At 39.5% G+C, this 12,656-nt stretch overlaps 1 protein-coding gene across 1 annotated transcript in view; it reads right to left on the minus strand.

Annotated features, from left to right (window-relative positions):
* Positions 1 to 12,656, minus strand: part of LOC121956064 (guanine nucleotide-binding protein G(i) subunit alpha-2-like) — a 71,929-nt gene that overhangs the window by 14,743 nt on the left and 44,530 nt on the right. Inside the window, exon 2 of the mRNA XM_042504151.1 lies at positions 6,391 to 6,433. Coding sequence (XP_042360085.1) covers positions 6,391 to 6,433 — 43 coding nt within the window. The remainder of the gene's footprint in view (positions 1 to 6,390; positions 6,434 to 12,656) is intronic.

Raw genomic sequence — 12,656 nt, forward strand, 5'->3', positions numbered from 1 at the left:
TTCTGCAGTTGTTGGGGGTACATGGAAATATTGTGTTGAAACTCAACTAATCTGAAAACATCTAAGTAACAATTTAGTTAGAAAATAAAACAAAATCTATTTATTGAGTCAGCTTAACATGAACACGTGTTGCATATGAACGCTTGAAAACCAGTTAGCTAAAAATAACGAATAAATGGTCACAAAGTAGGTTGAGGCAATGAATTTACAGTTCACATTGTTATCGTGATAAAAGTAATGAATGATCACTGAAAAGCAATGAATATACAGTGTAAATAGGTTGAAGTAGCTAAATGTCCAGCTTCTGCCACTAACAGCACAAAGGCAAACTTGATCAAACCAACGTAAAGACTCACAGTTTCACTGTATTTAAAAAAGTGAAACAAAAGTGTAAAATATTGTAAAATCGTGAGAAAATATAGTGTAACATAATATACATGTGAGTGTACACCTTTAAAAAAAGATCGGGAACTGCTGGTTTGCAGGCTTTTTTGGCCCAAATCTTACTTAACATTCCATCTCATCGTGAAAATGTTGTCCATTGTTAGTTGCGATAAACGTATTATTATACATTTAACTGATATTTCATTAGAATCATCAAAGATTATCTCGTCCTGCTTGTATGAGATCACAAATCACAACACTGCTGGTTTGTGGTACAGGGAAAATTCAGGCGTTTTTGTGCCTCTCAGCTAGAGGACACCAGAACAAATATTTACCTTCTTTTGGAGCTGTGGAAAGAGACGGAGAGAAAGAGGCATGTGGCTGAAAAAGCATGGGGCTGAGACAGGAGCTGCTGGGCTGAAAACTAAGCAGAACCATCTTCCCTGGCCTGTCACGGCCCAGAGACCCGAGTCACACAGCCGGAAGCTCATTGGTTGTGTGATGTGTTGAATGGGACCTCATTAAAATGCAAGTGAGCCTACTGTGAGACACTGAGGCACAGCCGAGAGGCGTGAATGCCCACAGTGTTTCCCTCTCATCCAAACAATACTAATAAATTCATAAAATCAGTTTTGATTGACTTGATTGTAAATCACTTTGTAAACTTTAATTCAGACAGTGCTTTTTAAATAGCCATTCTATTGGAAACTAATGTTGAGCTGTTATATGTGAACAAGCTGGACAAGCTGTTTAAATGCAAATTTAACTTATCTGTATGTATGCAGACTCTTTTTCAGTGTATCAAGTGTAATTGTAACTGCAAATGCAATTACATCTATAACTACAGAGGAAGCCATTCAAAGGGTTCATTCCTCCCCAGGGCACAACCCTTTCAAGTTTATTCAGATAATAAAAATCAGAGTTTGTTTTCAAGTGAGTGATTTTGTAAATAACAGTATAACAAGATATTTCATATAACACAAAATTAGTGGGGCTGACACCTTGTGGTCCATTGATCCTTTCCGACTAAATTCTCATTGGTTGGACACCTGCCAGTGTTAATTTCATAAGGCTGTGAGTCCACCAAAGCGCGAACATGTTTAATGAATCCCGTGTTTACATTTTACTAAGGCTCAAAGTTTAACATATTTAAGGGCAGACCTGTTTGAGTGACCGGCTTCTGTACTTTTAAAATATCCTTCTGACTGAAATACAGAACTTGGACATGATGACAATATTATATGGACTTTGTGAGCTGCCTTCCTCTCATTTAAATATTTACTGTTTTGACAAAAAAAAATGGCAAGTTGAGTGTCAACCAGAGCTTAATTTTTCAGTCCACCATTAATGCATTCATATGCAACAACTGTCACATTTTTATGGGCAAAATGATCCTCTTTTTGTCACAACATGCAGGTCTAGTGTCAGCTGGTGGGAATTTTCTGAATTCTTTTTAAGAACTTCAAAACCAGATTCAAAGACAGCCAGTTAGTACTGACGTTTTCTGTGACTCTTACAGAAACAAAATGTGTCCTTTTGTCAGAATTATGAATAGGAAAATCCCTCACAAGCTATCTCTAAAATCTATTATTTGTTCATCTTCCGAAAAAGTCAGCCAGAGAAAAATGTTGCTCATACAAGAAGTCTGTGTCTAGTGTGGGACGGAGGGGTTACATTTGAGTAAGCTATGTTTGTTCTCTATTTTTAGGCAGTTGAAAGAATTCACTCCCACTCCTCTATGAGTGAGGAGAAGACAGCGGTGTTGTCCTCTTTTCACCTCAGTGTCAGTTAAGGGGCTTGGTAAACCTTTTTCATAACAGACATTTTTGTACGTCATAGCAGCATTGCAGTCCCAGGCACCTGGTATTGTGTATGAATCATTCATGCCATTAATGACACATTCAATAACAAGTCAAAAGGTGAATTCAATCTATATAAGCAGGTTTAAGTGACCTCAAAAAGTAGATTAAAAACAGATTAAAAAATATGTGTCGTGGTTGCTTGTGGTATCAGACACTTATAATAAATGATCTTAGGATATTTTTAAACCAAATTCAAGACTGATTTTGGATAGTTAATCTTTTTCCTATTCAAGCATTGTAGGTAGGTATCAAGATAAATATATAATGCAGAAGTAAGTTTTATTTAGGAATATGGTTGTTTAAGTAAGTTAAACTACATTTTGGACTTTAATCACATGATGTAGAATTTTTTTTTTAAATAACTTTCTACTCAACAAGATCAAAAAGACTTAAAGTCCAACTGGACCAACTGGACTTTAACACCAATGACTCATGACTTAACTCGGACTTGAGCCTTTGACTTGAAAAGAGTGGTTGAAGATGTTGTATGCAACATCAGCGTACTCTTCACTATTTTACAACATCTACAATTACATCATACAAAACAAGTAAGAAACATATCAAATGAATTCTGTTGTGGTACTGGTTAGTGATCATATATGCTATAAATTATTTTTTCACGATTAAGTTCAGTTAGACTTGCTGTAAGAAAATTAAAGACAACTTTTAAAGGCATGGTTGGTATTTGCGAATTATATATTTATATTTTTCAACATGGCTTCACATTTAGTGACTCTGACTTGAGTCCAAAGACTTGAGACTTACTTGTGACTCGTAAAACAATGACTTGGTTCCACCTCTCTCAATTTCACATAGAAGAGCTTGACTCATTTTGATAAAAAGAAGTTAAAAGATGGATAAATGACTTTAGATAAAGAGTTTGCAGCAATTAAGACCTCACAAATTCCAATTTAACTATTTAATGACTTAAGTCTTAATATTTATCAAATTAAATTTAAGAGATTTTAAGACATTTTACGGACCTGCAAACACCCTGTGTATGCAAAGAAATAAAGTGGCCATTTGGAGACACTTCTTTTAGTATTCTGTGTGTGAGGGAGAGGATGTGTGCTTTTGCTAATGATGTATCAAAAGTGAAAGCATTAAGCATGTCAGTGTTCACTAATGTGCAAATGTGAGAAGGTTTTAGAGAACAGTGTATCTGACAGATGTATTCAATTGCTTCAGTGAGTGCAGAAACACTAAACAGGCACACTAACTTTCATTTACACGTATCAGTGGAAATGCATATTTAACACCATTTTCTCAACCCTTGTTTTAAGGACAGGGAGGAAGGGAGACTGACGGGGGTGAACTTTTGCAGACGGGAAACCAGCCGTTTCCACTCATGCTTCACTACACAATAATCAGAGCCTGGGCCACACTGAGCCTGAGGACAACAAAACAAGTTTTTTTACTCCTCTTGCTCTCATCTTTTCTCATATCTTTTGGGACGGAAACTGTTACCTTGCCAGTTGTCACTGTCATGTCAGCTTGTACATATTAAGCCTTTTCCTCTTCTAAATAACAAAAAATATTGATCTTACCCCTCACAGTAAGATTAAAGTGGCTCACTTTATCTTCACATTGCAAGGCTAATACAGTTTTTTTCTACATGAATTTCATTTTTTAAAAAATCCTTTGAGAATCAGTTAAACCCTACAGCTGCAAGCAGCAGCAATCAGAAAACCAAGAGACACGGTTTACATGATGACATAACTCTCTGCCTCACAAAACATTCTGCCAAAGTTAAGTTTTAAATCGTTTACTTCATCTACACGTTGGTCGGCCATTAAAGTTTTCCCTACACGATTTTTGTTTTAAATGTTGTATTCATCTGTAACCTTTTCTGTTCAGGATTGTAAATATGCAGTAAAATGACCCATGCTTTAGCAAATGTCTTGCCTAAAATTGATTTAGACTTAAATCTTGCCATATATTAATATGAATTGACGGTGTTTCAACGATAGCTTCCACTTTTCTCTTGCTCCTAAATCTTCAGCGAAAAAACTAACATTCTAGAGGGACGTAGATTAGTCCAATCAGGCGAAGAAAAAGTTCATGCAGATGTTTTGGTTTAGAGTAGCACTGTCAATCATCTTTTGTGCAACCCGACAAAAAATAAATTCTGTCCTTGAAAAATGCGTATAGAGACTCAGTGCCCCAATTATGGTAATACTAATTCTGGATTACACAAATTCAAAAGCAGGACTGAATTATGTCACTTAACAGGTACTGAGATGGTCCTTAACTGTTGTGATCAATGTGTAGCACAGGAGAGTCTAGTACACATGTCAAAAGATGTCTGCGTACTGCGCAGTGACTGGACTCCCAAATCAATTTGATCAATCACTTGACACTTGTTTCTCCCCTCCATATGGCTGGTGATGAATGCCCATGATACAAATTGAAATTCAATTATTAATACTGTCATATACACTTACTGCCACATTTTTGCAAGCATAATTATTCTTTTTTTGTCACACAGGGCATTTTTCTCAATTCTTCTTAAGATCTTCAAAAGTAGATTAAAAGAAAGCCTATCATCAGTCCTGCCGTTTCCTGTGACTCTCACAGAAAAATAATGTATCTTGTCAGAATTATGAATAGGAAAATCCCACACACTCTCCTGTTTAATCCAGAGCAGGCGAGTGCAGCACAATTGTCAAAAGATATCTGTGTACTGTGCAGTGACTGGACTACCCAATCGAATTGATCAATCACTTAACAACTGTTTCTCTCATCCATAAGGCTGGTGATAAATGTTCATGCTGCAGTGCCTGTTAATGGCCTATTTCAAGCCTGCTGGCTCGGAGCCATGGAGTGCCAAGCTAACTGGGCCAGACTCCATGCATTACTCACCGTATGTCAGCTAGATAGAAGATTGCATTTATCAGAGGGGGGACATCCCATACACCAAATCAGCTGCAGTGCAGAGGAAGATATAGATTCCCTTTGTGTGTGTGTGTGTGTGTGTGTGTGTGTGTGTGTGTGTGTGTGCGCGAGACATGGCAGAGTAGAATCATCATGAGAAAATGCTAATTAATATGCATTTCCATACACGTCTGTCATGCAAATATTGGGAGCTGGGTGAATCAGAAGAGGAAGGAGCATCAAAATGAACATATTATGCTCATTTTCAGGTCCATACTGGTATTTGGGGTATCTACTAGAACATGTTTACATGCTTTAATGTTCAAATACACTAATGTAACTCTTATTGTCTGTGCTGAAACACCTTTAGTCAACTCTGACTTCTCTGTTTGAAAATTAACTTAATTTTAGCATCTGTCTCGTTATGGGCTGCCTTTCTGAGAAAGCCTAGTCTGTTCTGATTGGTCAGCATTTCCACTTTTTCTGTGTCTCAGTGTCTTTGCATCATCTTTTGTGGCCGGGAAATGACTGCAACAAAGTAAAGTGGTACTATCTACCGTGAAAAATCATGATTAAAAGCTTCTAAACAAACCGTTACAACCAGAAATGTCTCAGCAGGAATATGATCCAAGGCTTTCCTGACCTTAGCATGTTGCTACATGTAGCAATGTATTTAAACACTTGCAGTAGTGTGCCTGGAGCAGATAACTGTACATCGAATTCAGTCACATGCTTGAGTCATTTTGTCTCGATATTAGAAAAGAGTTGTTAACAAAACTGAGGGTTTTGCTCATGGAAATTATTTCTGCATTAGTTTACCTAATTATTTGAAACTTTGGTCACACACACAGAGACACACATATTTATACATATATAAAACATTAACATCTTTGCTTTTTTTTAAATTATAGTGTTTCATTTAGGTTATTTTTTATGTTCAAATTGACAACATGATGATTTAAGGGAACATGGAAGCCAATAGGAACATTGTATTTAGTACTACAAACACAATATAAAAAGGACCAGGCTGAGATTCGAACTCAGGGTATTCTGTTGTCAGGCAACATTTGTGCTGGACACACTCAATATCTACAAATGAATGTGCTTCTATAGTTCTTCATTTTGCATTTATGCAGTACTGATCCTCACATAAATGTTGAAAAAACATGTACATAGGTATATATTCAAAACATGTCACTGTGCTGTTAAAACATATATTCATTTATCAGAGATGATGTGAGGAAAAGCAAAACAATGAGCGGTCACTCACTTCATCTGCTTCACAATGGTGCTCTTCCCTGACTCCCCAGCACCTGCAGAGAGAACAAAAACAGGCAGAGGTTAAAAATACACTCCCGTTAGCTGAGAAATGTAAACAGACAGCAAGCGCGGCCGTCTCACATCTGGACCCATGTCTTGCTCCCCTCCCTTTAGCATCCAGTCTTGCCTTCAGCTCTGCAATAGATTCTCATTTTCATCCTGGACCTGCCTCCCGTTTTCTCTTACTATATACATACAGGGATTCTGGCCCTTTAGTTACAATTCAGCCAATTCTATCTGCAGTCTGAATTCAAAACAGAGATGTCTTCATTTCACAATGAAAACATCCCGACCTCTCTCAACCTCTAAAGGAAATAAAACCACCTGCCGTCATATTCCCCTTTTTTGATTGCAAGACAAGTCACTTTATCATGGTCAACATTTTAATGGAAACGTCTCACACTGACAGGATATGGGCTCTTCTTATCCACTGCTATGTTTATTCTAATAGCCTGAGGCGACCAGAGAGAGCTCATCTGCCACAAGGAATCTCACACTACAAACACACACACACACACACACACACACACACACACACACACACACACACGCACGCACACCCTGTCAGTGCACTCTCCATTCGTACTCGCCCAGGGTGAAGTCTCTCTGGGATGACCCTCAAAATACACTACTACGCAGCATGCGGCACGCACATGCACAGCGAAGCCTCTGGGTAGGAAGAGGCCAAGATAGCTTCCATGGACAGCTGTCAGCTCCTACTCCTCTGTGGTATATGAGCTCAGACTGGCTAATGGAGCAGAATGTGTGGTTTGCCTTGAAATAAAGACAGTTTTCCCAAATATCCCACAGATTTTGACCAAAGATGTGTCATCACATACCTCGCTGTGTACAAAGACTGGCCTAACGTGAACAAAAATGTAACAAAACCAACAGGATGTGAGCATCCTAGGTCACAATTTTCTGTTGAAACCTACAAACACATTGTGACATTTTGCAATTTACATCCATGTCATGGTTCTGAAGTCCCCTCTCTTCCCACCAAGAAATTTCAAAATCACACTGTGATGAAGCGCTCATCCATCTGCTGTACAGACTGTGGGCCATATTGTTAAGCAGGAGGAAAAGCGGAGAAAGAAATGCTCTCTCTGGCTCGCTGCATACCTTGAATTGAAAACTGTAAACAGATTCCCTGCTGGAGAAATTGGGGAAATAACTAAGGTGCAGACTGATTCAATGGAAATGGGTATTGTGCATTCCATATAAATCCAGTGATTGTGTCTGAGCGCAGGTGGAATACTTAGCCGTGAATAAATCATATGTACCATTACAGACAAGCTTTGTTTGATTTAAAGGTTCGGGGGGGGGGGGGGTTATGGAGATATGTTACCCCCCCCCCATCAGAGTAAAAGGATGACACATATTAGCAGGTGCTGGGCTTGCACAGCATGTGAGTAACAGTAATTTGTGATGTGAAACTGCTCTGTTATGTGTTTTTACTGGTTTAAACTGTTTTACTGGTTGGTTTGTTTTGGAGAGGAAGAGACCTCTGTGGATAATTCAGCTCCCGATAAAACCTACTAAACAAGGAACACTAAAGGAATTCTAACCTGGAGAAGTTTCAGCTGGTTTCACCGCTAGATGCCACTATAAAACTTTACAGACTGGACCTTTTAGCTGGTTAAAACCACAATGTTAATTTGAAGCCAAAAGGCAATCAAAATGGCCTTTTTCTAAACCTCCACACACTCATTCTGTGTAACTGTATCAATTAACTACCTCTTTGATTTAAGTAGTAATAAAAGAAACAATAATTTATAATTTTGCACTCCTCTGAAGGAGAGCAACACTGTAACAGAGTCAGACATGACAGAGTTTGTCCCTGGAGCCTCTGTGGCTCAGCCACAGATATGCGAGTCTGGAGCCAAACTGCCAGAACGTACTTTCTAGACCTGTGAGTTAATAAATGTGACTGACCAGGGCTGAGCTGGCAGGCATTTCTCTCACTACACACACACACACACACACACACACACCACACACACACACACACACACACACACACACACACACACACACACACACACACGCACACAGACACATACACGCACACGTACAACAAGCACATGCTCCCCTGAAAGTAGTAAACATGCCCTTTGGAGTTTGTCCTGTGAACCTGACGCTGCTAACAGTTAGAAATGAGCGGTGAAGTTTGGCACATACAGTGGTGCCACTGCTGCTTTGGTTAACAAACAGGTAGCAGCTCTCCTCACTGTGTAATACGCTTAACCTCCTGGCTGATTTCATGTCTTCTCAGCACAAACTGTATGTAAAGATGGACAACACGCCCCCACTTACCACTGCTATGCTGAAGTGAGGTTAAATTACATGAGATATGAGCGTTGCCATCTTGCAAGGGTGATGTCATTGAGAGCCCGCATCTGTGCAGTAGCGATATCCAAGGTGGAGAAGTTTCCCGCCAAAACACCTGTCCAACCAATCGTGAGCAGCTCAATCGAATGCAAGCGCACGGATTGGCTATCATGAGTGTCAATCACAGCAGAAAAGCCCCCTTTTGTATAATTTAATAACTCACAAGACCAAACTTATCATAAAAACAAACACTTGAACAAACATCAGGGTGATGGCAACTACCTTCGGTGACAGAAACTGTCTTTGGGAAAAATTTATTTGGCATGTACTTTTGAGTTTTTAGTTTGGCCTATGTCCGTTCACTAACACAGAGGGGCGGGCTTAGGGGCCGATCGAGATTGAATAGCCTTACTTTGGGGGAGCTGCCATGTCATCCATCTTTAAATACAGTCTACGATTCTCAGTTTTCAAGCCCCTGCATGTAAAATCAGTCTCAAGTTCAAATGATTTGCCTGCAAAATACAGTCTGTTCCTCATTAACACGATAGTAACATATACGTGAAAAGTAATTGAAAGAACAACAGATTGCCATATAAAGGTTTTATGTCCACCTCGAAAAAGATGAACAATGCACTGCTGTTGCAGTTATCCATATGAGTACTTCAGCAACTACACTGTACATACATATATGCAGAGGAAATTGATGTCCTGTGCTGCACTGTTTCGCTTTAATATTGCATACTTGCCAGCTGGCAGTAAAAGGCTGCCAAAGACTGTACAAGCACTTGTACTTTAATAAGACTGTTTGCAGAATTCCTACAGGGCTGAACACACTTTGTTCCTACTAATAAAACCTCAACTAAATGAAACTCATAAATTTAGTAGAACAGTTCGAGCTGCTGAAAGATCATGAGGATGATTTTGTCATGGTCACTAATGTGATTCAAGTGGCAATCAATCTCAAGATTGGGGCAATGGATCTGTTTTGCTGGTGGCTCTGTGGGGAAAAACAATGGCTGGAGCTGATGACAGTCGGACTGATACCACTGATCCTGTCACTATTACACTACCCACTTTGTCTGATCTGTGGCTAATGCTGCATTATCACCATAGCTCCCTTTGGACCATGGGGGCTCAGGACTGAAGCTGCATGAACAAACGCACGCACGCACGCACACACACACACACACACACACACACACACACACACACACACACACACACACACACACACACTCACACTGACCATTTCCTCTTAGCCTATTGATACTAGTACTTTCCAAAGATTGTTTGGGAAAAATGTATGACTCAGTGCTGAACAAGAAGAGCTCCTCTCTAACTGGTGGCCTTAGTCACCATCAGATCTCACTCAGTGCCATAGAAGAACAAACCACTGGTAGACTTAGCTTTGCTTTTGTCTTTTTCAGCATAAACTGACCACAATAAAATAAACGCTTTTAAACTAAGCTTAAACTTGATCTGACCTAAAAATATAAGTAAACAAACCTTTAGCCCATCCCTTCTAAAAACAAACTGAACTGGCATGAAGATGAAATGAAAGATGCTCTAATGCACTTAACTAAACAGACTGACGAAGGCACAGGGGAATTGGACAGCTTGTGCAGAGCAGGGAATGCAGAAAGTTGAGTTTGCAGGAAAATAAATACTGTCCACTGCCTAGCAACTGGGCAACATGTACGAAAGTTGTGGTCGTCTTTGAATCATGGTTGAAAACGAGGAGAAAAAAAGGCAGAGGGGAAAAATGAGGACTGCCAGTACAGTCTCCAGTTTCATTTAAATGAGATTAGCTTCTGTGTGTCTGTCACAATTCCTCCACCCTCACTAATAAAATAGAGAGGAAAATTGCGAGTGTGTGCTTACAAATCATCTGTCTGCATGTGTGTTGGCGAAGAAGGGGTTATTAGCATGAAAATATGTAGTACTAGGGGAGAGCAGCGGGGAATTTGTAAATCTCCCAGCAGGACTAAGGAAACTGCCTGATTACAGATGGGTTACAATGTGACTGGCAGACAGGCAGAACCAACACAGAGATGAGTGCCAGGGGAACCAGTGCCAGCGAGCCCACAGGATTAAGAGGGGTCCAGCTGTTGGGGACACAGCCTGAACCTGACCCATGATGGATGGACTGTATTCACATGTGGAGAGTGTCATTAACAGAGACACAATCAGGTCAGATGACAGAAACAGTAAGTGCGTATGGTCCTTTTTGGATGAATTCCCTATGCACATTACATCGGCACGTACAAACAGACGTGAACAGTTTTAATCAAGTCCCAAGTGCCATAGACTAAAGCGAACCTCCGCTAATTGCAAAAAAGGAAAGAATACATTAATCCCTTTGGGTCAGATAAGATATCAGAACAAAGTGAGTTGTTGCCTCTGGGGTACCTGGTGGTTTCATTAATATATGAAGCAGATAAAGGAATTTACTCCTGTTTTTATTTACGGACAAAATTGGACCTACTGATTTTGTGCTCAGTACCTCATTAGGACTCAAATTAGTACCTGCAACTGGGTATCTACCTTTGTCTGGAGATGAGCAGGTAGCTGCTCAGGACCTCGTGGGAATTTAATACAATTATCATAATTATACCAAGGGAAATCTGCCAGTTCCCATTATGTGAACCTGTGGTTTTGAGGCTTAGGTATAATTATCCAGCATACCTGCAGGTGATAAGCTACAAGTTGCAAAATCTGGCAGCGATTCCAACAATAGACCAAATGTGTGTGAATATTATAGCCATGGACAGCAGCTGGTGTTTCAGTGCCACACTGCTTGCTGAACTTCACCGCACTAATACAGACAAATGACTTGCTTGAGTCAGTCACACTGTATCAGCAGCCTTTAAGCTAATTAAAGACACATTTTTCTTGATATGGAAAACATTATAATAATAAAAAAGGCACAACTACCTGTAATTCTCCCCAGTCTAGACCTCAAATGCACAAAACTAGATTTTTTTTTGTGAATGTAAATATAGACATTCACAAAAAAAATCTAGTTTTTGCTCATATTGCGAAAAAACAATGCCCTTACTGAGCTGTTTACATGGCTAAAGAAGATGAATATTAAACCAATACCTGCCTTGCATACTGTGATTAACGTGTCCGAACATGTCATTTGTAACATTAAGAAATGAAAACGTGCACTGGCAGGAGCCACTTGTGCCATTTTGCTTTTTTGCATCAATACACATTGTTTTTCAAGGGTTTCCACTGGTGGTGGACTTGATGGACTGTGCAAACAAAGCCTCACTCTCTAATTCCTTTCATAACTTTGAACAGGTTTCTGTTACGAAATTTATATAAAAGTCGGAACATCCGACCAGAAATGTGCATCTCTCCTCAACAGCCTTGCAAACTGTTGGCTAGTTGGTTTGTGTACAACATATCCATGACAACGCACAGAGCTAACCATAAACAGACAAGAGATCTTGTCTAGTAAACTGTGGTAAAAATGCTCCTAAAACCCAAATATTACTGACATTTCCTACATGTCTTAATCAGAAAATGCCGGATTCAGGAAAAGGTCTAAATAAGAATATCCAAACAGAATATGCCATTTATATGACCTATATCAAATTCAGAATACTGATATATTTGGAGTCATAGCAGAATATTAGTCTGCATGCAAACATAGTCATTTAGATTCATGGTCATTGATGGTTCTGGTTTTCTACCTGTGCTTATCAGACATAGAAAACATCGGTGAGTGACTGGTCTTTGGGTGTCAGCTCCAAACTGAGCACTGGCCATCAGCTCTAGGGAGCTAATTGGAGGTTGCGACATTGAAGCAAAATAGGCTGAATATTTGCTGAGGGCTTGGAAGCAGGGCCATCAATTCAGATTTACAGAAATGTTTCT

Source organism: Plectropomus leopardus, chromosome 2 (genome assembly GCF_008729295.1).
Source record: "Plectropomus leopardus isolate mb chromosome 2, YSFRI_Pleo_2.0, whole genome shotgun sequence".
NCBI lineage: Eukaryota > Metazoa > Chordata > Actinopteri > Perciformes > Serranidae > Plectropomus > Plectropomus leopardus.